We start from the raw sequence: 26,782 nt of genomic DNA on the forward strand, positions 1-26,782 counted from the left end.
GTTAAAATATATATATATATAAAGGTGCTATAAAAATGCTATGAAGGAAAAGAGTAAGATGTTAAGAGGGGCTTTATCTGAGAAATCTGGGAAAGAGGTGTCCTAGGTATAACGCACACAGGGATGGATATTTGAAGGATGAACTGGTGACTGGTGTTTGCTTGCGTGTGGGTGCAGATGGGGACCTGGCTCAGAGTGAAAAGGATTTCAGGCTTATGTAGTGTGTGTGTGTGTGTGTGTGTGTGTGTAAGTGTAAGTGTGAAAGAGAGAGAGAGAGAGAGAGATACACTAAAACAAGGGGATGTGATTAGAGGGCAGAGGGTGAGGGGAGAGAGGAGGTTGGAAGTGACAGCAGAGGCCAGATTAGACAGTGTCTGCTGTTGGTCAATGTCTGGACTTCTGGTCTTTGTATGAAAAATGGTTAGAAGCTATTAAGGGATTTTAACGAGAAGGGCTGGATGGGAAAACAGTGGTAAGAGTATAACTACATTTGCATACTGACACTAGCACTTGCCAGCAGCGTAAAGAACAGAACGGAGAAAATGCACGTGGGCAGAATAGTTAGGATGTTATCATCATCATCTGGGTGAAAGATGACTGCAGTGTGGACTGAAGCCATGGTGTAGATAGAGAGATCTACACAAATTCAAGAGAGACGAAGGAGGTAAAATCCACATGGATTAGTAATGGACTGGATATTGCTATTGATTCTTGGAGGTGTCCCTTTTCCCTAATTCATGGGCTAGCCAAATGGGCGTATGTGAGGATCTTCTAGAGCAAGGGTCAGCAAACTGGAGCCCTTTAGCCAATCCACCCAACCACACTTTATAAATACAGTTTTATTGGAACACACGCTTTCATTTACGTGTCATCTCTGGCTACTTTTGTGTTGCAACAGCATGGGTGAGTGGCTGTAACAGAGACTGCTTAGCCCACAAAGCCTAAAATGTTTACCATCTGGCCCTTTATTTTATTTTTTTTTAAAGTTTTTTAATGTTTGTTTATTTTTGAGAGAGAGTGAGAGAGAGAGAGCGCACACGTGCAAGCAGAGGAAAGACAGAGAGGAGGAGACAGGATTCAAAGTGGGCTCCATGCTGACAGCAGAGAGCCTAATGTGGGGCTTGAACTTACAGAACTATGAGATGATGACCTGAGCCAAAGTCGAATGCTTAACCGACTGAGTCACCCAGGTGCCTCTCTATCTGGCCCTTTACAGAAAAAGTTTGCCAACCTTTGCTCTCGAATCATGAGTTATGAGCCCATTCCCCAGCTATGAGGATTGTTGTTATCATCAGCCCCCAACAGAAACTAATCAAAGGGAAAAAAAAACTGACCCCAGATCAATGCAGAGGCTGAACAAGCAGTTCAAGGTGTACCCTCTCTAGGGCACACTGCTCGGAGGTGGTTTTCTGTGGCTTTGCAGGGGAGATGGGTTCACCGTTACATGCTCCAAGCTGCAGCTGAGCAATGGCCTCAACTGGCTGCCCACAGGAATCCTGGATGTCTTTGGCACATTCCTCCCACTTTGCCTGCCAGCACTAAAGGGCTGACAGAGCATTTAAACTCATTAAGCAGCCTGACCTCATGTGGTGAGGAATTTTAAACACCAGATGGACAGGCTTATTAATAAGGGAGTGTCTGGAAGTTCTATGGCTGCCTACCATGGGAAGATGTGGGTCCCTCCATAGAATAAAATTCAGCTTGCTGACAAAATGCAAGGGTAAGGCTTTCAACTTCATTTCCCTTTTTCCAATGCTGCATTCGAAGAAAAACTGTAATGAAAGCCTCCTGCCTGTGCAAAGCACGCTTATGTCAAAACCACGTGCTCAGTGCAAACTCCAGAAAATGCAATGTTTAGAAAGGAGTTAACACTCCCAGAATCAATCATTTTCTTGAGAAATACAAAGCAGTACCAGCCGCCGCCTCCGCCACCTATTTCTCTGACCTCCACCTGTCTTGGGAAATTGCTGCTCAGAAATAATGAATTCTCTTGGCATGGCCAGTCTGTCACTTAGACAAATCAGGCAAATTTCCAGGATTGGACCCTTTAATGTTCTTGGGCTGTTTTTTCCCCCATAACAATTGTCAGTTGGATGATAATCCCTACCTTGTCACAGGCCCATTTATCATGTGAATGCTCCGCGTACTTGGTGACGATGTACTCCCATTTTTCAGGCAAGGAAAAACTGAAATGAGAAAAAAAAAAAAATTACAACCTCCCCAAGCACTTCAGCCGGATGTACTGAAAAGATGGCCAGAACCAACAAGCAGCTGCCAGAAGCTGGATGGGAGGGACCTGCTAACCCAAAGCTGAAGCTGGATTCCCAATTGTGAACTTCATGGCCTGCCCGTGCTGGGTCACAGACACATACTAGGTCTTGTCACAGGATGTCACTACGGGAGCCTCTGCTGCACAGGTGATCCTCCTTCAGCTGCTCAAGATGTCACTGGCTCATGGGCCTGACCTGACCAGGGTGAGACAATGTGAATCCCTTTATCCAGAGATACTGCCTGTAACCTCACCAACTCTAATCTGGGAATGCCAGCAATGGGTAGATAGAGAACCAAATGATACAAAAGAGGGTTTGCCTACTTTTTTGGATTCAGGGACTCATGTTTAAATATTAGAATTTGGTTAGGAGAGCAGACACCTGTTTCTCTGTTAGTCTGGCAGCTTCTGTCCCATCTAGTGGTGAAGGAAAGCACCTCCATTTTCCTTTGAGGAACAAGACTCGCATTGCATGGAGTCTTCTGGGAACAGTCACCAAGAATGGGCATCTGAGGAGGCCAGTCAGACTCACTCTCCCCGGACTCTGAGTCTCGAGTTGTTTGAGGGCAGCAAAGTCTTCATCTGATTCATCTGATGGGGACACTACTTGAAGGTTGTTCATTTGGTCACCCTGCCTTGGTTCCTGTGCTTCCTGAGGTCTGGTTTTCACTAGGTTTTGATTATAATCCTGGATCCTTGCAATAATGTGCTTTTCTGCTTAACTTCTAGCTCCTGTTACTTATATTCCTCAGAGAACCATACTGATGCCAGAGGGATATGTGAAGAAATCAGAACTCTCAAAATAACATGGAGCCACACCCATCGTTAGCAAACAACTGCTAGTGTATGGTGTCATCTCACAAGGTTTATAAAGGCGTCCAAATGATTATACCATCTGTCATCCTTCAGCACATTTTTCACAGGGTGAAGTTCCCTGAAGTCAACACCTGTGTCTCCTGGGCTCTGGCTTGGTGCTTTACCACAGCCCTTTCCTCTTTTTTACAGCAGTTTCAATTCTGTTTCCTGCCATCCACTCAGCTCAAGGCTCCATGTGACAGGATGTGTACTTCATTTTCCCGAAGGTGAATTTTATACCTTATCAAAGCTGACTGCCGCTAGGAATGGCTCAAGCTATGCCTCTCCTATGGGAGCTACTGCCACAAGTCCAAGGGGCTCTTACAGGACGTCTTGTTTTCCCTGCTCAATCTAAAGCATTTTTAAAGCTCTTCACTTAAAATGCACCCAGACATGAAGACTATATGACCCACAATGCATAATCATTACTAAGAAAGAACTGCCAGAAGACGAAATCAAGCCTGTGCTGCCCAATATTTTATCCATGGCCTCATCATCACCAGAGAGGAATGCTGGGGAAGTGGAGGGAGGAAGAAAAGACACTATTGTAGGGTGATTCTAAAATTCCAGCATCCCTTGGCATGGCAAAGAGTGGGTCCAGTCTTTCATATAAGGACACCAGGCTGTTCTGTCATCCACACTCTGAGGCCTTACTGGAGTTCAGCAGAGTGTTATTTATAGAGTTGTTTTGATGTACAACACTATTAGAACTGTAGAGGCCTAATTCACAAAGAATGAAGATTTTTGTCAAAAAACTCATTAATAAATTAATTGCATCATTTGTCAGGGAGGTTCTGGCAGTGCCTCGGGTGACATTTATTTGTGGAAAGCATTAATCTCTTATCATAAATAAACCACCCCCCCCCCAGAGGAAAGCCCAGAATATAATAATACAGTGTATAATCAGATACAGATGGATGAAACCTTCAGGAGCTGACAAAATCCAGTGCCTAACATCACTTGTAGTGTGGCAAAGAAAATGATCAGCAGGGTTAGCAGGACAGAAGGAAGACAAGTTTAGATTCGTTGCCACCTTCGAGAGAAACACTATCAACCAGCTTAGAGATGACTTTGGACTCACTTCATGGTGTTGATGGGTTTGGGGTCAAAGTTGCCATCTGCATCCACTGAGATCTGTTTCTCCAACGTGGCTGAGATTCTGGTATCTAAATAATCTGGTGGCAGGGCCCCAGCGATAGCACTGAGACAAGGAAGGGCCATTCGGAAAAGGTCTGGGTCATACTTCTGTGAGGAAAGACAAAGACTGTGTTAGCACAGAGATGAGAACAAGTGCCATCCGTGGGGAACCCCTCATCAATTAGCTGGAAAAAAAACCTTACAGATTTGTCCAGATTAACCAAAATGGGGAACGTCTATGTCCTTTGATACTTTCTGGTAGAAATGTAAGGACCCTTGGAAGACGAAATGACAACCTGTAAAGCCCTCAAGTCACCATTTGCTTTAAGGTGGAAAATCTTTAATCCAGGTTTAAATCATTATCTCCCAAACAGTTAATTGCAAGACTATCTAAGGATTACAGTGGTCTATAGCCTTGCCTACCATAGATGTTACAGATCCAACCTGTGACTGGAGAGGATGGGACAAGCTCTGCCAGTCCCCTCAGCAGCTGATATGGGTCTTATGTTGGTATCATCAGCAGATGGCTCAGTATTACATCTGTTCTCTCTTGAACGGGGCCCGGAAGAAATTTCAGTCAAATAACATGGGGTTAGGAACAGTTTTTTATCGACTCCTACTAGATCAAAGGAACACTGGAATAAAGATAATTTAAGTGCAGGTGAACCCCAACTGGAGCTATACACATGCTTCAGACTTTGGTAAGAAAGCCAGACTACTCATTTTCTACCTTTAAAGATGGTGACCTCAAAATGGAAATAAACTGGGCCAAGGGGAGTTTGAGCTGTGTTTCAGTCAGACTGTACAGAGGCCTGTGACTCAGAGGCCCTCAGTTCTTACTCTATTTCCTCCTCAAACAAGTGGCTGTGAAGAACCTTCCTCAGAATGGTGTGTGGTCTTCTGAAAATCCCACATCTCAACATAAGAGCAGCTGTTGGGGCTTCTCTACATCGGAGCTTGGTAAAGAGTGGCTAACAATGGCAGGAGGAAAGGGATGAAGGTGGGGGCAAGTCATCAAGACTGAACTAGGAACTAGTTTTAGAACTGGCTCTAGAAGTCCTTCTCCCGTATATTGGCTTTGCGGTTCTGGCAGGTTATTCACCTGCTCTGAGACTTTCCCTCATCTGTGAAATGATGGTGAGCATAGGTTCTGTTTCAGGGAGTTGCCATAAGGGTGGTGTGATACCTATTTGTGAAGCATCTGGCTCTGTTCCTAGCATATGGCCAAAGCTAATAATATTAACTATTAGTATTCATAGGCATTTATTAGTCACTGGTGATCAGGGTGCTCCCTCTCTGTTCAGGAAGTGCTGCCATTACCTTATGGGAGAGGGAGTCGAAAATCCCCCAGAAGAGCTTCTCTGTCAGGTGCAATTCCTCCTCCACAGCTAGCCCGTAGCTCCCCCATCCCGAAGGCAGACAGTAATACTTCCAGCACTGTTCGTAGTGATTCGTCAGAAGCTGGGAGGTTTGAACCGGATTGCACCAGTGGGCGGGGCACGGGAGATCCACAGGCATCCACAACATGCAGGGGAGAACACAACAGCAGGCGGCAGACATGAGAGTGAAAGCAACAGCTCAGACAGTTGGGTTATCTAAAGAGAGGCCCTCGGGCACCACTGGGAATGGTCTGTTTTCCTGCCTAATAAGCCCTAGCCAGAGCTGAATCCACCTGATTAATTCTTATGCCTCCTAACATGCCCCTAAGTTGTTGCTGGAAAATGGATAGGAACTCCTTGTACTTCAAATGAAAAATGCTACCCTCTCTGAAGTAGTTGCTGTGTAACACTGCAGGCACTCAAAAGTGGGAGGAATTTCTTCTGAGACATTTGCTTATAAATCTAGAAGATTCTGAGTGATGCTGACATGGGGATGGTGAGGAGCACCCTGTGGGTCTGAAGATTTTCTCTATACTGATTATTGCCCCTGGCTTCCTTGCGTTTTTCTCTTGAGCCTTCTGATGGCCCAGCCATGTTACAACAGTTCCACATGTGGCCAATAGAGGGCAGAAGCACAGCACCAAAGTTCCCATCCTAGCAGGTGGAATCCACAACCTCTAAGAAAAATCCAGCTGGTCTAAGAGGTAAAAGTGAGCTCTCTGAGTGCTATTGATGCTGTTTCCTCAGGGACCAGAATCCAGCTGGGAGGAGAGGGCTTCTGAGGAAGCAATGCCAGGTTGGACTGTGAAAACCATAGTTTTCAGCTGAAACACTTATTGGGATTAAGATTAGAGAGAAGAACCAGCCCTTGGAGGGCAGTGGGATCTCTGCCAGTATACAAGCTCTTTTCTGCATGGAGATGGAGACAGAGGATTCAACTACAGGCTTCTGGGAATTCTGTTGATCCCAGTGAAGTGCTTCTTGAAATCCTCCACTTTGCCTATTTCTAAGGAAAAGTTCTGTTAAAATCACCAGGCAGAATTTTTTGGTGTGGCTAGCCCCTGCTGACACAATGAATATGCAAATACAGCAGGTACCTCATAGGTAAAAGTTAAAAAAATGTTGTTCTCTTGGGCGAACAGTTGATTGTGATGCCCTCCCACCCAGGCCCAGATGGTTCCTGTGATACTGATAAAATTATTATAATTTATGAGAAAATCATGAATGAGACAACAAATAGCTCTATGGTTCAACTTTTCATTCATAAAGGAAAAACAGATCGGAGTAAAAAACAAACACAAAAGAGGGTTTGTTCAACAGGAAAAAAAAAAGGCACAAAACAGTATGGAATAGAAAAAGGACAATTTAGCTTCTGTACTTGAATGAATAATCATGAGGCCTTTGAAGCTTTTTGAGATTGGAAACATTGTGAGAATGCAATTAAGGCAGGAAAGTGCAAAATCCAAGTTGCCCTCATTAACTTCTACTAACTAACACATAGTCAGTGGAAAGCAATGAAAGAACAGTGGAGCAGTTAATGATCTCTCTCTGCAGCCTGGACATTCACGAAGGGGTGTGGTACGGTGGGTTGTATCTTGTTAGCCCTCAAAAAAGTAAAATTCACTGAATGTGTATTTTGCTCCCCCAGTGGTGAAGGCCTCATGTTTTGTAAGGCAAGTTTCTGTGCTGTGGACTGTATTTCTGCAGCAACAAAGAGGTTTACCTTAAGAGGCATTTTGCAGTATTCGTTGAGCTGCGGCACATCAAAGACAAGACGTCGCAAGAGTTGCTGTAGCATTGACGGTCTCAAGTGGCTGCAGTACGAAAAGAGAAAGAAAGAATAAAAAGGTAAGAAAATGATAAAAGAATGAAGAAACAAGAAACATTCATCGATAACCATACACCAGAGCTAAACCTCAGAACAGTTAGCTCCAAAAACAAGATCTTGAGTAAATCATGGTCAATGATAACACACTTCAAAAAGTGAGTACAGGTGACCCTTTCACAATGTGGCAGCGAGGGGTGCTGACCCCTCCAGCATATAACTTTTGACACTCTCCAAAACCTTACTCATAACCTACTATTGACTGGAAGTCTGGCCAATAACACAATTGATTAACATGGATTTTATGTTATGTGTATTATATACTGTATTCTTATAATAAAGGCCGCTAGAGAAAATGTTAACAAAATTATGAGAAAATACATTTATAGTATTGTATTTTTTGAAAAAAATCCGCATACAAGTGGACCTGCACAATTCAAACCCGTGTTATTCAAAGGTCAAATGTATAGCTAAGATAGAAAAGAGGAATGTGGGGCAAATGAAGTGAGATCCCTAAGGTAAATCTAATCACCGGGTGCCAAGATGTTCTAGGGCCTATGTGCCATCAAAATATAGTTACTGATTATGTACAAAGAATATAATAGAGAGAAGGGGCAGTTGATTTTACAGCCATCTCTAAGGGCCAACTGTCCCCTTGAACTCTGCAAAGGGTGAAGCTGGAGTTGACCAGTGCACAGGTGGAATCTGAGGCCACCTACTGGTGTGACTGCAAGGGAGTTTAAGGCCCTCTGAGTTACCATCCACTCCCTGAAATCCTCATTATTGCAATCATTTATTTGGGTTAAGGCTCTGTCCGCAAAAAAACCCCCAACCCCTCCCCAAAACAAAAACAAAACCAAAAAACCAAAAAACTCCCTTAACAGGCAAATACTGTCATCAATTTATCAAATTATCAAAGAGTTCATGGCCTTAGTAGTTGGTACAAGTAAATTCTGAGATAAAGGAGAGATAAACAACGTTGATTTAGATTTTATTTTTAGATTACCAAGCCTTTTAGAAACTGAATGGGGGCACCTGGGTGGCTCAGTCGGTTAAGCATCTGACTTTGGATCTACGAGTTCAAGCCTTGCGTCAGGCTCTGTGCTAACAGCTCAGGGCTTGGAGCCCGTTTCAGATTCTGCGTCTCCCTCTCTCTCTGCCCCTCCCCCCACTCGTGCTCTGTCTCTCTTGCTCTCAAAAATAAATAAAACATAAAAAATAAAAAAATAAAAAATAAAAACCGAATGGAACCTCCAAATTCTCTGCACAGAAAAGGACCCATATACATAATTTGGCATCTATGTTCAGTTCAAGACCCACTGACTTCCAACTTCAGATGGATAAGGAGCCATGAAGGCCACGTTAACGACAGATGTTAAATGTTGGAATGTCAGCAAGAAATCCTACAAGGAGAATGCATACGAACGGAGGTGGGCAACAGAACTCATCTGTCTGACAACTTTTCCGAGAGCCGGCCTTGTGATAAAAAGTCCTCGTGTAAAAAGTGAAATGTATAGCAAGTAAATGACCTTGTCTCTAAATCTTGGAATTACGATATAAAATTCATTACTAGCTGTAATTATTGCTTTTGTTTTTCCTAGGTAGCCTTAGCCCCACAATACATAGTCATCTCTTGTGTGATTAGACACCATTTATTCAACAAGAATCAGGACCATATCCAGCTGGCCAGCACAGGGACACCTGCTGGGCCTATCTCCTGGACATCCTAGAGCTGTGGTTCTCAATCTGGGGTGCGTTATGGAGGTACCTGGGGAGCTTCAAAAATTACAGGCCTGGGTTCCATCACTAAAGGTTTGATTTTGGGGGTGAGGTGTGGCCTGGTCAGTGGGGTACTTATTTTATAACTCCCTAAGTGATTCTAAGGTGGAAAACACCGGCTTAGGACAGCAGATCAGCGTCTCAACCATATTGCTGAGACCTGCTACTGGAAGGGCCCTTCTTCCTTTGACCCTATCAGACTTGACATAGTTTTGTGAGGATCCAATTCTTATGAGGTGACTTTACCCTTTGTCCTTGGTTGCTCTGTTACCTATCTGCAGTGGTGCAAACTACTGCCCTTAATTCCCCACAAGGACTGGAGACTCCTTCTTATCTTTGCCCCAGGTTCTATGAGGCTTACAGGTGGGCTGCTTTGATTCATATTCTTAGATCTGGTCTCTATGTAAAGGTCCACTCAGAGAAGGAAAAACTTGGTTTCTGGCTTTCAGAACCAAAACACTAGTTCTTAATCTGAATACTTAAGGCCTGAAAGACAGTCTCATCTTCTGTTCCACCAACCCTCTGGGCAAAAGCCTGAGCTGTGCCCCCTATTTCTTGATAGTGAGAGATAAGTTAAGACTCAATGAAGAGGTGAACAGCAAACTTGCGGTAGGCAGGGGACCCTGCATATCTTAAGAGGAGAAGTCTGGGGGAGGGCTGGGGTATGGCTAAGGCCTGGCAGCTTCCTCAGGCTGGATTCATCAGTTTTTCCATTACACAATTCAGTGCAGCTGACATGGATGCAGACACGGAGGTGAAAACCATGGGCAGGGGTACTTACTTGCAAATGGCAAGCAAACATTCTTCTATGGTGTCCCTCTGAGCTTTGGTGAGGGAACGTCCCTTGGAAAGCCTATATATTGTCTGTAGTGTAGAATCGATCAAAGAGGTGTGGTGTTCTGCTCCGGCAAAGAGAGGGGCGCATCTTGTGAGGAGCGGGAGCACGGCAGAACATAGATACCTATTTAGTGCCAGCGCAGCCTCTGTGGTGCTTAGGGAAACCTAGGAAAGGGAAGTGGGACACTGGTTAATCTCCCTGGGGAAGACAGAGCAGAGCTTACCCTGTGCATGGAGCTCCTGTCTAGCAGGTGGGAAAGCTTACGCAGAACAGTGTTTCACAGTAGCAGAGGGAACAACTTCCTCCCTTGTCAGCAGACCTACTTCTCTTTTGCATTTTAAATGAAAAAACAAAACAAAACAAAACTGGTTAAAAAAAAAGCTGCAGAAGGAAAGCAAAGGCTGGCTGGTCCTAACTCATCCCAAATGATCCACGAATATCTGTCCCCCTCAAAGAGGGATTCTAAAACCTATTAAAACTGGCCAATGACCAGCAGTCCAACCCAACACTCTTCATGTTTGCAAGTCCAACTGTCAAGCTACTATGCTATTATTCTGTCTTAGCTCTTTTTTCTCAACTTGTGGAGACTCGCAAGTTGTCCTGTTGTGATTTTGAGATTAGTAAGTGGCTATTGGCCAAGCAAGCCGTCAAACAACTGGTTTTGTGACAATTTTACGGAGAGAAAGAGGAGCTGTGACCCCCATCACTTAATTTATGAGCCCTGTGAGCAATTCACCATGTGATAACTGGCAGGAGTTCCCTAAAGAGAACCTAACGTTGATGGGAAAAGGGTACAAGGAATAGAAACCTAGGACTCACTTCCATTTGAACACCAAATGGAAGAATAGAATTTGCTGTTTATTTGATTAAAAAAAAATCAAATGCTTTGACCAGGAACCTTGGAAATGTCCCACAAGTTGGAACAATTAATATTTTTTTTAAATCAAGGAATTTATAGAAAAAACTCAGAACAAAGTAGCTGTAGAAGCACTGTTTTAATTATCCAAAAGGATCATATCCCCTAACACCTTAAGGAATATACCATTTCTTAACACCAGGCCAAAAGTAAGAATGGAGCTCCCATTCAGGTTGAGACTTGTATTGCTTATTTCTGGGTGATCCTATTCATTTGTGAGTAACCCATTCAAATGGAATCAATCCCAGTTAAGGGACTGTCTAGCTGACCACCCATCACAGAGCTCAGACTTTTATCTCCGTTGGACACTAGGTGGAGCCTTTGAGAGACTTTATGGATGATTAAGAAGATCTGCATCTTCTGGATCTCTAAAAAAGCAACCCTAGTGCTCATCCGCACAAAAAATAAATAAATAAATAAAAATTAAAAATTAAAAAGTTTTTTTTCATAAAAAAAAGCAACTCTATATTGGCAAGATGTTTTTAGACTTATGCTGATTGAATTCTTCTTTTCTCCTTGGACTTAGGACTTCTGCAGTGTTCCTGACTTGGAGAATCATGCATCTATGCTTTATAACTCCTGGGGCCTCCTGTCTTGATGTCTGTTGATGTTGGATTACTCTATTTCACCTGTGATTTTCAAACTCGGGTTTGCCTTGGTTTCTGGTCTTGACCTTGCCATGCCCAAGGCTCCAAAACTGCTTGGCTTGGAGACTATCTTTCTTGATCGTCAGTGCATAAAAAACTTAAGGAGAGTGGGAAGAGTATTTCCAGCCTATAATGTTGCCAGCAGACCTTTTCATAAGTAATAAGCCCTGGTTCTCAACTAAGGGAGGTTCTGTTCCCTAGAGGACATTTGATGATCTCTAGAATTGGTTTTATGAGTGTGCTACTGGTATCTAGTGGGTAGAGGTCAAGGGATGGTGCTAAATACCCTACAATGCAGAGGATACACCTCCACACCGGATAGTGCCAAATTCGAGAAGCTTGCAACAGAGGGACCTGGACTGAATATTTGAGGTCAAGTTTACCTACACTGAATTCTCTGGCCCAACAGATTAAGATCTTCCATTTCTTGGTGCTTCTATTTTCTCACCTTTAAAGCATCCTGCCAACATGTAATCCATGAGGAGACAGAAAATACTCACTTTGAAATCCAAAGTTACTAATGTACAATGATGGGAAAATAGGTTTTCTTATTTTAGCCACTTACTGTATCGAGAGAGGCAGAGGCTCTTAAGTCAGGTAAAAATCCAACCTCTAGCAAGTGGAGCAGAAAAGTTTGATCCTTAATGCCATAAACACGATCCAAGAACAGCACCATGGGTGCCTTATGGTCAGGGCAGAAGTTGGCTGCCATATCTGGCTCGCTGACTGACCCATCTGAAAGACACACAGAGAACGTCATGGCCGCTTTGCTATCTCTGCACACTCAAGGGCAACACAGAGTGTGTCTATGTCTTCTAACAAGTAGTAAGAATCCAATTTTGTGCTGGAGTCAGCGGATACTTGCTTGGAATAGTTGGCTGCTCACATTTCAGGAATTTTTTGAGCCAGTTGTTAGACACACTCATTATCAAAAACTAAAATTTATAATTAATTATACTTCGGTGACAAATACTCAAAACTCATCACCTCCTAACAATTTTGCATTAAACTATATTCTTGAGGTTTTTTACATCTATTTTACTTGCATGTTGAAAATACAATACGATGGTGAACTATGTGCATTCTCTTTCCAATTCCACTGCTCTGTGACACACATTGATAGCTTGAAATGGACTATGGTGAGAGTGCTTACACCACAGAAATGAGTAAATGCCAGGAATCAGGGCTTGATTTTTTTTTTCTTTGTTGATTGAAGACATAAGAAAGGAAGGGAGAAAATGTAAGGGAGATTAAAGAGTGTGTCTTGTCTGTAGTCATTACATCATAAACAGCACAAAAACTGAGGAAAATTTCTCTTAATATTTGGAAAGTATTATCTGACTTAGGTGAAATTGAGAAGAGATCATCCAATAATTCAAATCTCATTTTAACACAAAAGTTCAAAGGTGAAGTGAGGAATACCATGAAGAAAACAAAAAATGCTTGACTTGGAGAATGAAGACAGGAATTTCAAAGGGGATTAAAATAAGAAAAAAGTATTCCTCCTAATGTTTTGTTAACATCAAAACCTAGGAAAAAGAGCCCCTAAATGATCAAGCTAAGTCAGAACAGATTTACATACTGTACTTCCTAAGTTACCTTGAGAGCCACAAAGGTTTAGTGCTATCTAGCCCAGAGCCTCATTCAGCCCAGGGATCAGTGCAGGGCTCTGGGCAAGCAAGGAGAGAAGGGGACCTTCCGAACAAGAAGCTACCTGTCTCCTGGACACCAGGGAGAGCCAGATCTGAATGGCAGAGGCTAAATTAATCTCTCAGACTCACCTTGTGTTCTGAGGAACATTAATCTTAGAGGATATTAGTAGGTGTTTTGTGCTCAAAAAGTGTGGGTAATACTGAATTCAACATTTTATGTTTTTTCAAAGGCTCTATAATCCTATGTTCTTCATGATAAGCATGATATCTTCAAGACTGATGTCACCAGGATTGAGGAGTAGGAGACCCCAGCCTTTGGCTCCCACCAAGATCAACACTTAGACAGCTATCCGTGAACAAAAACAGCACTGGGAGAGGTCACGAGTCAATGTGAGAAACTTCAGTAACACAGTGCAGCACAAAACCTGGGAATCACTGCACAAAAAAGGATACTTTTTGCTGGCATCACCCAGGGCTGGTACTGTTCAGGGCCAAGCGGGCACTCCTCATCTAGAAAGAGTTCCCTTTACTGGGAAAAGAGAATGGGGTGAACAATCACCTTCTCTAGCCTTTAGGGGAGCTACACGACGGACATCTTCCAGTTTCACCCCATCTCCCATCAGTAAAGGGTGATGTGTCAGAAAAGGAAAGAAGGGCAAAGGTATCAACCTTTGATACCACCTGTATCAACCAGGCAGTGGGAGCCACTGTGGTCACGAGTGACCTGCTCTGCAGAGGACCCCAGCAGCTCTCGCCACTGAAGAAACCAGGGTCCAGCAGAGCCACCGTGAAACCCTGGCAAGTTTCCTGGACTTTGTGTTTGCAGATGCCCAGCCACCTGGGTCTCTTCTCACTTCCATCTCCCTCGATGCCAGAACCTGGATCAGCATTGGCAGCCAGTCCCGGGCTCTGCAGCTGTACTGGTCCAAGATGCCAGTCTAGATGCTTGCAGCTGATACACACCACCGTGTGTGCACTTGGGGAGACTTCCATCACTGGCCTCTAGTGCCATGCACACCCCTGTGGTGAGATCCTGCAGCCATGAAAGTACATGCGGACAACCAGGGCCCCGCGGCAGCGTGTGGGCCCAGCTCTGGCATTGCCACCGGCCAGTGGCCTGCAATGCTGGGCTCACTGCAGCTGGCGCCTTCAACTGTGAGCTTGCATCTCACTGGCCTGAGTCTGGTCACTGGCTTCCATTCCTGTGCACCTGTGGTGAGACCCTGAAGCCACAGGCATGCATGCTGATAGCCAGGGTCCCCACAGGTGCCAGTGCACCCAGACAGTTCGCCCTGATACTTGCTGTTGGCCCTGGCTCCTGATACTCCACATATGTCTGCGACTAGCCTGTGCCACTCCACAGGCACCTGCAGCGGTTCCTGCAGCAGAGTGCGTACACACCACTGGCTCCAGCTACCACGACTGCCTGACCTGCTTCCCGGTTGGTAGATGTGGACTTTACTGCTGAGGAGCCCAATAGCCCTGGTGGCTACTGACAATTTTCAGCAGTTCTTGCCAAGGACCACATAATTACCAGTGCAATAGACCGCAGTGTCCTGAGACACCCAGACATCATGCCCCCCAACCCCCCAGATCCAAAGCCAAAGCGCACCCCTGTGCTTGATGCCCTGTCCCACTAGACCTGGAGTCACAGCACAATCTAACATGCCCCCACCTGCAGGTGAAGGTCTTCCTTACCAAAGTCAGTCCATGAAGTCTGGAAGAGGGGTTTTCCTCTTCCAGGGTGCAGGTATCTACGCAAGGCTATAGGTATCACAACAAAGAAGCGAAATAGGACACCACAAAAGGAACACAGTCAGCTTCTAGTAATTGACTCCAAAGAAACAGAGACACATGAATTACCTGGCAACGAATTCAAAATAATTATTCTCAAGAAATGGAGGCACATGGATTACTTGACAACGAATTCAAAATAATTCTCAAGGTGCTCGGAGGTCGAAAACATAAAAAACACACGAATTTTGCAGCTGAAGAGCACAATGATTGAATGAAAGAATTCACTGTGTAGAGCACTTCAACACCTCACTGGACCAAGCAGAAGAATCCATGAAATCAAAGAAGGATCATTTGACGTTACCCAGTGAGGGGAACAAAAAGAAAAAAAGGATGAAAATAAAGAAAATATATGGGATTTATGGGACACCATTAAGAGGAACAATTTACACATCACTGGAGTCTCCCAGTGAGGAGAGACGGAAGAAGTAGAAAGCCTATTTAAGTATCACTGAGAACTTCCCAAACCCAGGGAGATCTATGGACATCCGGTTCATGAAGCTAATAGGTCACTCTTAAATTTCAATCCCAAATGATCTTTTCGAAGACACATTATAATAAAACTGTCTAAATCAAAGACAAAAAGAATTGTAAAAGCAGCAAAAGAAAAAATTTCTCCCATACTAAGGAACCTCCATTAGCCTATCAGTATTTTTCTCAGCAGAAACCCTGTAGGCTAGGAGAGAGTGGGATGCTACATGCAAAGTGCTAAATGAAAAAAACCAAGCAAACCAAAAAAACAAAAAAAATGCCAACCAAGAATAGTTTACCTAGTGGAGTTGTCTTTCAGAAGTGAAGATGAGAGAACTACCTTCCCAAACAAACAAGAGCTGGGGAAATTTATCACCACTAGACCTGCCTTACAAGACATGCTGAAAGAGGGGTACCTGGGTGGCTCAGGTCATGATCTTACGGTCCGTGAGTTTGAGACCCATGTTGGGCTCTGTGCTGACAGCTCAGAGCCTGGAGCCTGCTTCATATCTATGTCTCCTCCTCTTTCTGCCCCTCCCTTGCTTGCACTCTGTCTCTCAAAAATAAATGTTCAAAGAAGTAAAAAAAGAAAAAGAAATGCTGAAGGAGTTTTTTTTCTTCAAATACTTATTTATTTACTTATTTATTTAGAGGGAGAGAGAGTACAAGAAGGGGAGGGGCAGAGAGAGGGAGAGAGAGAATCCCAAGCAGCCTCTACACTGTCAGCATAGAGCCTGATATGGGACTCGATCCCATGAACCGTGAGATCATGACTTGAACCAAAATTAAAAATCAGACCTTAAGTGACTGAGACACCTAGGTACCCCTGAAATGAATTCTTCAAGCTGAAATAAAAAGATACTAAACAATAACATGAAAACATAAAATACACTGGTAAAACAGATACTCTAATACCATAAGGAAGGAAAAAAAGATAATAACAAATAAGGAATGACAAAGATATAAAAATGATTAACAAAACAAATTGCTGACTTTTGAAAAGACAAAGATGATAAACAGTTAGCTAGAATAACCAAGAAAAAGAGGGCTGACATAAAGAAAATTATAAACAAAAAGGAAGACATTACAACAAATACCACACAAGTATAAAAAATCACAAGAGACTCTTATGCTTAATTATGCACCAACAAATTGGACAAGCTATATTAAATGGATACATTCCAGACACATAGATCAATGGAATGCAGTTGAGAGCTAGAAATAAACCCATGCATATATGGTCAACTAATATTTGACAATGAAGCCAAGAATACTCAAAGGGGAAAGGATAGTCTCTTCAAAAAATCATGTTGGGGGAAACTAGATACTCATACTCAAAAGAATGAAACTGGACCCCTATCTTACACTGCTCACAAAAATTACCTCAAAATGAAAGGAAATGAAAGGCCTTAAACTATAAAGCTCCTGGAAGAAAACATAAAGGGTAAGCTCCCTGACCTCAGTCTTAGAAATATTTTTTTTGGAGAGGACACCAGCAGCACAAGCAACAAAAGCTAAAATCAACAGGTGGGACTACTTAAAAGTAAAAAACTTCCGCACAGCAAAGAAAACCACCAACAAAGTGAAACAGCAATCTACAGACTAGGAGAAAATATTTGCAAACCATCTGAAAGGGAGTTAATATTCAAAATACCTAAGGAACTCCTAGAACTCAAAAGCAAAAGACCCTATATAATCCATTTGAAAATGGGCAAAGGACTTGAGAGGCACCTTGGTGATTCAGTAGGTTGAGCATCAGACTCTTGGTTTCGGCTCAGGTCATGAACTCAGTTTCATGAGTTTGGGCCCCGTATTAGGCTTTGCTCTGGCAGCGTGGAGTCTGCTTGGGTTTCTTTCTCCCTTTCCGTCTGCCCCTGTCCTCTGTCTCTCTCAAAATAAATAGATAAAGAAACTTAAAAAAATGGACAAAGGGCCTGAAAAGACATTTTTCTAAAGAAGACATGAAAATGGCCAAGAGGTGCACAAGATGGTCCTCAATATTCGTAATCATCAGGGAAGTGCAAATCCCCTCATACCTATTAGAACGGCTATTTTACAAAAGACAGGGAATGTCAAATACTGGCAGGGATGTGGAGTAAAGGAAACTCTAGTGCACCGTTGGTAGGAATGTGAACTGGTGCAGGTGCCGTGGCAAACAGTATGAAGATTCCTCAAAAAAATTAAAAACAGAACTACCCTATGCCCAAGAATCCCACTTCTGGGTATATTCCCAAAGGAAAGAAAATCATCATCTCAAAGAGATAGCTGCACCTGTAGATTCACTGTGGCGTTATTCACCACCACCAAGACACAGTTACACTCCAAGTGTCTGCTGATGGATGGATGAAGAAAATGTGAACACACACACACACACACACACACACCAGAGGAATAGTACTCAGCAGTAAGAAAGAAGGAAATTTTGCCATTGGTAGTAACATGAATGGACCTTGAGGACATGTTAAGTGAACTAAGTAAGAGAAAGACAAATGTTGTATGGTCTCACTTATATGTATAATCTAAAAACACTGAAATTATAGAAACAGAGTAGAATGATAGTTACCAGGGGTTGGGGGAGGTAGGGTAAATGGGCAGATGCTGGTCAAAGGGCACAAACTTTCAGTTATAAGATGAGTAAGTCCAGGACCTAATGGTACAGCATGGTGACTACAGTTAACAATACTGTATTGTAGTCTTGAGAGCTGCCTTAATACTCTTAATAACAATAAAGGTAATTATGTAAGGTCAAGGATGTGTTAACTAAATTACCATGGTAAACACTTGCAATATATGTATTATATAATATATATGTACAAAATAACACTGTATACCTTAAACTTACATGATATTGTATGTTAATTATAGATCAATTATGCTGGAAAAAATGTGTTATATCCCAAAGCATTTCCCAAACGTATTTGACACAAAACTTCTTAACATGTACATTAATTAATATTTTCTACCAAAGCATTCTGTGGAACACCAGTTTGGGAAACACTGTAATAGTCGGAGTCATGTTATCTTTTCAATTCCTCCACCTGCCAGGAAGAGACTGCCTGGACAGCAGGTGCAGTGACGTGGAGAAATTAAACCTTTTGGGAAAGTACAGGTTTTGCAAAGCTAACACTGATCACTGCCAAATGTCATGTGGCAAGTAGCACTGGGGGAAAAACTCTTTATATCCATGGCCATGAGGTTCACGGGGCTGTGGCAAAACGGAGCCTGTCAGGCCCTAGCTGTGTGCTGCTCTACTGGGCTGCACAATCTGGAGACACTGAGGCAAAGGAGCAGGCTGGTGAGAGCTTTCATTGGTCCCATTCCATCAGCCTCTATTCAGAGGGTTAGGGCGTTCAGAGGACTGTGAGGTACAGACGGGGCCCTCTCCACAGGATGTAGGGTACAGGAGTCTCTGACAGGGGAGCAGAGGAGAGAGCTGCTAGCTGGAGTCAGGAGGAGAGAACTCACTGCCAGAAATGAGCAACCTGCCCCAGCGCTGCCTGCCCTGTGCGTAGGAGCTTGGAAGAACTAACTACTGCTCCAGTACACAGTCCGGCCCCCTGCGCAAGCGGCCCCCTGGGAGACTAGCAGAACTCAGCCTGCAGCTGCTTCTCTTACCTTTGTTCAGGGAAGGCAGCTTCAAGGGGATGCTGATGATGCCAACCAGGTCCTCAGTGGGGACCAGGGAGCGCAGGATTGACCTGATCCGGATGGCTTCCCCCTTTCCTGTCTGGATAAGCTGCAATGCAGGGTTGGAGAATGACATAAAGGAAGTTCCCACACACCCTCATCGCCCCACCTCCAAACCTCTGGCAGTGATACAGTTCTCCTGAAGGGGTCGGTACACTTCTATATTTCCCTAATTGCCATAGACACTTAGGGCCAGGGGGAAAGAAGGTTGCTTTCTGTTGATTTTCCAGAAGAGGTGCTGAGGGAATAACTCTGAACAAGGAGGTCACTCGGTTCCTTTGCTGTGATTACAATGATTATGCAGTTATGGGATCAAGGCTCTGCAGTAACTGTGCAGGCTGCTGGGGATCTCCAGTGTGACTGCAAAACATGGGATTCTCAGTGGCCATGACAGATGTATTGACATTGTGGCCATAATTCCAGACTTCAGAATTCAGCTAAATATAGACATTACTTATGAATTTTAGCTTCCTAAAAGCTTAATTAATGCTGGTGCTGGGGTTGGGCAAGAGGTATGAAGAGAGAATGTCCTAGAGAGTGTGAGTCTCTAAGTGAGTTATCCCAAGATGGATAACCTGGTCCATACAATCATGAATGAGTCAACCAGTGTGTACAGGTGGGGGCAGCAGGTAAGCTTCTGTGAAAAGGCTCTCAGCTGTGAATTGAACTGTTAGGAGCTCAGGATGGAATCTGCCCTGGTGATGATGGCTTCTTCCCTCCAACCACCACTTATGAGGTAGGGGCCTAAGGGAGGGGTGCTGAGAAGGGGTATGTGTAAAGTGTCAAACTAGAGAGACAGTAAGGAAGGAAGGAACCCCTTCCCAGATGGGGCGGCTCTGATGGCTCAGCTATCCCATGATGCTGTCTTCCTGAGAAAAAGCCAACTGGGTAACTCACTTTCTCAAGGGATGCCAGGTGATCAGGGAGCTGAGACCTGCCCCAGGACTACAGAACATGCCAGTATTTCCCTTGCTCCCTTGAAAGACACAGAAATGTAAAGATGGGCTTGTGTGGATAAAGCTGATTTATCACAGCAGGAACCAGAATCTTCAGTTAAGAATTCTGATCAGGCTCCCTTATTCAGATTTAGACTTTGTCCTATGCACAGTACTTTTAACCTAGATTCTTCCATAATGGAATAGTTTCCCCAACCACTTGTAGATGGATTTGCGATTGGGCTAGATTGTGTTTTAGGCAGGACCATGAGGTACTGGAAGTAAGAGAGGAGTGGACACTTTAGGGCTGTGTCCTAATCGATAGGTCATGACCAATTAGTGGGCTGTGAAATCAAATTAGGGGATCGTGACCTGCATTAAAAAGCATGAAGTAGATTAGTATAGGAAAGAAAATGTTAGAGTGCAATATCTGTAGTAAAGATAAATTTTGTTTCTGGAATATATATATAGTAGGTTGCAATGTAAATTATATTTCTTTACTATGCCTAAAACAATGTTTTTGGTCAAAAAGTTTGAAAGCCACTTTTTCAATGAGTTCTACCTTTCCTAAGAATTAAAAAAATCCAACAGATCCACTGTTAACTGGTCAATGACCAAATACACCATCTTGTCAACACTAGCTACCACTGTTTACATCAACCCAATCTGCATTGCAAAGCGCATTTGAGAGATACCCTGGGTTAGTCCAAATGCAGTGAGTGGGGCAGGAAGAGGCAGGCAGGCACTAGAGCCTTACATGAGCAAATCAAACAGTTCTTTGAAGAAATGACCAAGTGCATTTTTTAATTAAAATTTTTTTTAAGCATTTCTATTATGATATAAAAAGGAATTATTTCCTCCCTCCACAACGAGGTGAAGTCTTATGTGAAATAAGGTCACTCTCGCTCAGCCCTGAGCAGAGGTGAAAAGGGAAGAGGAGGAACCTAACTTTTTAGGTCAGAACTGGAAGTCTGAGAAGGCATCCTATAAAAATAGAACCATCGACTCTTTTTCCCCATATGCCTACAAAGCTTACTTCTGGGAACTACTCAAACACAAGCCATGGAAAGAGACTGACTTCCTGGTGCCTGACGCCATGGACACAGGGAAAAGAGGATTTTCCACGTGGAGTGCCCCAGTCACCACAGTCAAGAATCAAGCTGGTCACATTCTGGCCACATTGAGGGAATGGAAACATAGTTTTGGGGGCTTCTAAGACAGAATATGTGGAGAATGTGCCCTTAGTGTCACAGAGAAATCACACAACACAGGGACGTGCACAGGAGTCATTCTTTAGAAGGCTGTGGAATCATCTATGAGAGGTAGAAACTACTCTATTAGCTAAAAGGAACTGAGAAGAAAAAAAGTAAAAGGAACGGAGAGAAAGGCATGTTAGCAAATGTCAGAGACTGAAGAAGAAATTACGTTCAGGGAAATCTCCAGTGCTCTTTCACTCAAGCCCCTCTAAGTTGCCCAGTGAGAACTCACGTGCATTTCAGGAGCACAGCGGCCCAGGAGATCTATAAGTGCTGAATAAAAAGACATGATTGCGTTGCCCATGTGCACGATCTCTTCTTCATCTTCACCGTCCTCCGTGCTGCGGAGAGAGAACCAACATGGCAGAGGGGTGAGGAAGCCAGGCAGGTGTGGCCGAGTTATTGGACATGAACTGCAGGACATGGCAACACTCTGCTCCTCCTAAGCATCACACATCCTTTCCCTTGGACCCCTTCCCTCCCGACGACATGGCTTTACTCAGTAAGCTCAAAGGACTCAAATAGTTGTCCACGGAATTCCTAGGGTCCTCTGAACCTTAAGACCTAAGTGCTGACATGAGCTGAGCCTGCAGACACGTGGAATGGAGCAGGATTCCCCAAAGCTCCCACCAACCCTTCGTTCCATTTTCCTCCCTGAATGTGTGTGGAAAACATACTGGACAAGGACTGAGGAGGGGTAAGTCCACGCCCTGGCTCTGTGGCTAACAAGCTGTATGACCCTGGCCTCAGTTTTTACTCATACTACATGAGGAAGGTGGAGCAGCTGATGTTTTGGGTTCTTTCTAGTTCTACCAGCTCACTTACCAGAATAAATAATAAACAAACAAACAGAAGAAACCCCAACTGCCTAGAGAGGTACCCCTGTGGGGTTATACCCATTCTCTAGATTCTGGGATCTAATATAGAGGCTATAATAAAGGAAAGGGAACTGGTCCTAATACACAAGGACAAGACAGTCCACCAATCCACCAACCTCATCCTGAACCTTGAAATACAGGGATTATTGATGCTGTGTTTTCTCACATTCGGCAGCTCTTTCTTTTTAAAATTAATTAATTTATTTTGAGAGAGAAAAGTTGGCGGTAGAGACAGAAGGTGGGGAGAGACAGAGAGAGAGGGAGAGGGAATCCCAAACAGGCTTGAGGTTGTCAGCACAGAGCCTGACGCCAAGCTCAAATTCATGAACTGTGAGATCATGACCTGAGTTGAAATCAAGAGTCAGACACTTAATTGACTGAGCCACCCAGGCACCCTCATGCAGCTCTCTTTTTTACCTAAGGAATCAAATCAAAACACTTTCAGAAGGGAAAGCAGAGAGCACTACCTCTTTTTAAAAGTGAGGTAAGGGATGAGGCACTGAAGTTTAAATACTGAAGGGAATGGGCTGGAATGAGACAGTGGCTGTAACCTTGGTCGGTCCAGCCTTTAGTCTCTGCAGCTTCTTCCTGTAGTGATGCTGTTAGGGAGGCACTGTGGTGGCTGAAAGAGCTTGTAGATGGCTTGATCTGCCAGTTGGTGTAGGAGAGAATGGAAGAGGAGACAAGCAAGGGGGGGAAGGGGATCCTGATCACTAGGCTTACTGGGAGGGTCAAGACGGCAATGTGCTTGCTTGACAAAGTGATTTAAAAGGTTTCAACTACAACTGTAATGAGCCTGTATTTTCCCCACTAGGGAGAATCTATCGACACTTCCTTAATAACCCACGTACTGACAGTATTTGGGAGCTCACCAATTGTAGCAGTCCCAGAAGGCAATTCCATTCACTTACACTTCTCTCTTATATCCTTGAGAGGGAAGGTCGAGAGCTGGGTTCTCAGAGATCTTAATGGCACCCTGCATGGCTGCCAAGAGACCATTTCCTCCTTCACCTCGCAAGGCTGGGCCAAAGCACTCAGGCCGTCTGATGAGCAGCTTGACCACGACGCTAGCATTTTCTTCCACACTTTCACCTAGGGAAAAGGGGCATTATTTCCTTTTCAGTGGAAGGGACAACCCCGGAGTTTATTTCTAATCAATGAGGTTAGAAGAACAGTATTAGATTGAGCGTGTCACTTATTCTTAAAATTAGGAGGTAATACTGAGGGAGAGGAAGGGGAGCTTTGATAAATTAGGTCAAAATCTTTTTTCTGAAGTATTAAGATTAACCATTATGGAACCGAATCTGAGTTTTAAGTTTAGGATTTTTTTGTGCTGTGATTCTTTCACTACTATTTTGATCCTCAGAAAGCAAATCTTCCACAGATGACAGATTTCAGTCACAAGTGACTTAGAGGACAAAGAACCTGACATCTTTACTAACTCCATGAGAGGCTGCTAAAACCTATCTCCTCCTTCCCTCGAGAAGAGGTAAAATGGTAACTTAAGCTGATGTGCCTCAATTAACGTCCGGAGAAATGACCTGGGAACTTCTGAACCGTATTCTCATGGGCTGTAAACATATACCCCAGAACAACCAAGCTTGTGTGGATGGACGTCAGGACATTTCTCAAATTATTTATCCAGTTTGATAAAGCTGTCTTAGTTATTCCTAAGGATCACTGTGGAAGCTGCAGATTGGAGACTTGTGTTCTGCTGGTATTTCTCTTTGGAAGAACACTGACCACCGAGATAGGGCTCGTTTCCTGAGGCAGTGATTAAGCAAGGGAACTGGAACACTTAAGGGAGGGGTCCAGCGGTGCCCCTCAGCGAAGATACTTGGCACCAAAAGCATTTTTGCAGCTTGTTCCAACAACTTCATGAAACACATTTTTTGGCCTCAGATGAAATCTCACTTTGTGTTGAGAATTTATCCTTGGGCTAAGACTCCGCAAAAAGACTTTTTTGATGTTGAGTATTGGCTGAAGGCTGATGAAAAATTTTTCTATGAGAATATCATATATTCTCAGAGGACTGAGCTCTAGAACAGAGGCTGCCTCTTGATACACTGCCACGTTAATTATTTATTCTTGCATAAAATTACTTCAAATCTTAGTAGGCTAAGACAGTAACTATGTATTACCTCATAGTTTCTGTAGGTCGGGAGTTTGGGAATGACTGAGTGAGATGGTCCTGGGACAGGATCTCCCATGAGGTTGCTGTCAAAATGTTGGCCAGCACTGCAGTCCTGTGAAGGCTTGACTGAGCATGGTGTAGGCCATCAAATGTGTGTGCGTGCACACACACACACGCACACACACACAGAGTCATGAGCAGGAGGCCTCAGCTCCTTACATGTGACCTCTCCATGGGGCTGCTTGAGTGTTCTCACAACATGCCAGCTGGCTTCCCACAGAGGAAATGATTCGAGAGAGTAATGCAGAAGCCGTGATGTCTTTTACAACCTTGTCACATACTGTCACTTCTGCCATATCCTATCCATTGGAAGTGACTCACTAAGGCTAGCTCTCACTCAAAGGGAGAAGAATCAGTCTCCATCTTTTGGAGGGAGATGCACTGAAGAATTTAGAGACAGATTTTAAAACTATCATAGGAGATCTGTTTAATGAAAACTTGCAAGAATCAACTTAGGATGTTGTAAGCAGAGCATTAGAATGGGAACTCAGAAGCCCTGGCCTTTCATTTCAGCTTTTTAGCAAATCACTGTGGAAGTACGTGTGCTGCACAATCTCCTTGGGTCTCACTTTCCTGTTGAGATACTCACGCAACTTCTAGTTTTTCAGGGCCAATCTATTAGCCTAACCTCATATGCAGAAATTTCTCCATCATGTCCAGAAAACCAAAGGGGCTGAGCTTGTTGTCCCAGTGCTTCAAATTAGCTTGTACTCAGCTCTCACATGAATTCACACCTGAACACACTTGATGTGACTTATGGCCCTGGAGAGCGTACCGCACAACCCAGCCGTAGTCCTAGCCTAGAGCTTGGACTGCTGACATCCTCTTATCATCCAACCGTCTAAACTACAGGTAAAATTCAAGATTATAAATATATACCATGTAAGTTTCAGGACCGTGTAACTGGATTCAGAAAAGTTTTCATTAAACTATATTTAAACAGTCCATTGGCATGCATTCACTGTTTTATAGCTCAATCTTTCAAAAGACTAAAATTCTTACAAAGAGGCTTTCCTCCAAGTTCCATCTAATATATAAAAAAGAATTTGATCTTATTAAACCAGAATCCATGTGAAGAAAATTCTCAGGAGACGCTAAAAGGGCACAATAATCACGGTAATAGCATAGTGGAAAGAATCAATGAAGGAGAGAAACCAAGAAGATGTTGAGCAATTTGTGGAACATAAAATGATGATGCTAATCCTAAGGCCATGTTTTCCTAGGAGTCAACTATCAGTCAGACCTAGCATTTATATTTGATACAGTTTAATACAGGATCCAGGAGGGGCCCTTAAAGAAAAGTACCAGGAAAAATCAACATATATGAGAGCAAATAATCTTAGTTCCAGATACAACTCATAGCTGGCTACTTTCAAATGTGGGCCTCTATAATTTACCAGGTGACACATATATCCACACTCCCAGTTGTCATTTTTCATTACAAGAATAATGAAGCTAAAACTTTAAAATTTTATGTGTCAAAAATGGCCAAAACCCCACCAATCCTGTTATTCAAAATTATTTAAATATCATTATCTGAGTCTTTCCGTTCTCAGGATGGAAATACCTGTGGGTCAGCCGTGGCCTTTACCAGCATGCTGAAATCAACCTAGCTCTTCCCACAGTGATCAGCGTCATGGAGTTTGGTGGGACATGAGCCACCGTGTGCAAGAAAATGTGAGAAACTAAGACTCTGGGGTTTTATATTGAGCTTGCTATTGAAATTCATTTGCCAAGTTAACCTTATTTTATTTGAAACTCATGTCCTCAGATCTAAGCTAATTGGGTGAGCTGCTACAACTGACCCAGGAGGCCACCCCTTGATTACTGAATTGTAGATGTCTGGGGGGGATGCACAGAGGAACCTGCGAGAGGAAGGAACTGTAAGCAACCATTGCTGCTAATTACAGGGAGGACCAAGGAAGAGACTTTCCAATGGCTTCACAAGATAGAAGAGATGGCATAATTAAGAGAGAGAACATTCGATTCCTAATTACCTGTGGCTCAGCAAACTGGACTGCCAAACAAATCCACTGTGGGGAAGCTGAATACTGACCCTGAGGGCATTTTTTAAGGCAGCAAGAGATCTGACGTAAACTTTTGCTCAGGGGCTTAAACAATGTTTTTGCTTGAGTTCCAAAATGAATAATGAGCTTAATAACTGTGAATGTTCTCAGTGCCTTTCTTCAAAGGCTCTCCACACTCTCTTTCCATTGCTACCTTCTTTTCAACATTCCTAAGACATTGGATGGAAATGGCTATGATTCTCC

The 26,782-nt window shown here is 43.5% G+C and overlaps 1 protein-coding gene across 1 annotated transcript in view; it reads right to left on the bottom strand.

The window, feature by feature from the left end:
• The window catches only part of RYR3 (ryanodine receptor 3), a 373,605-nt gene that overhangs the window by 109,186 nt on the left and 237,637 nt on the right, over nt 1-26,782 (bottom strand). Inside the window, exons 44-53 of the mRNA XM_077771636.1 lie at nt 23,230-23,410; nt 21,673-21,781; nt 19,178-19,298; nt 12,211-12,380; nt 10,026-10,246; nt 7,364-7,454; nt 5,582-5,722; nt 4,206-4,369; nt 2,108-2,186; nt 1,377-1,538 (exon numbers count right to left, since the gene is read on the bottom strand). Coding sequence (XP_077627762.1) covers nt 1,377-1,538; nt 2,108-2,186; nt 4,206-4,369; nt 5,582-5,722; nt 7,364-7,454; nt 10,026-10,246; nt 12,211-12,380; nt 19,178-19,298; nt 21,673-21,781; nt 23,230-23,410 — 1,439 coding nt within the window. The remainder of the gene's footprint in view (nt 1-1,376; nt 1,539-2,107; nt 2,187-4,205; nt 4,370-5,581; nt 5,723-7,363; nt 7,455-10,025; nt 10,247-12,210; nt 12,381-19,177; nt 19,299-21,672; nt 21,782-23,229; nt 23,411-26,782) is intronic.

This window comes from Crocuta crocuta, unplaced genomic scaffold (genome assembly GCF_008692635.1).
Source record: "Crocuta crocuta isolate KB4526 unplaced genomic scaffold, BGI_CrCroc_1.0 scaffold156, whole genome shotgun sequence".
Classification (NCBI taxonomy): Eukaryota; Metazoa; Chordata; class Mammalia; order Carnivora; family Hyaenidae; genus Crocuta; species Crocuta crocuta.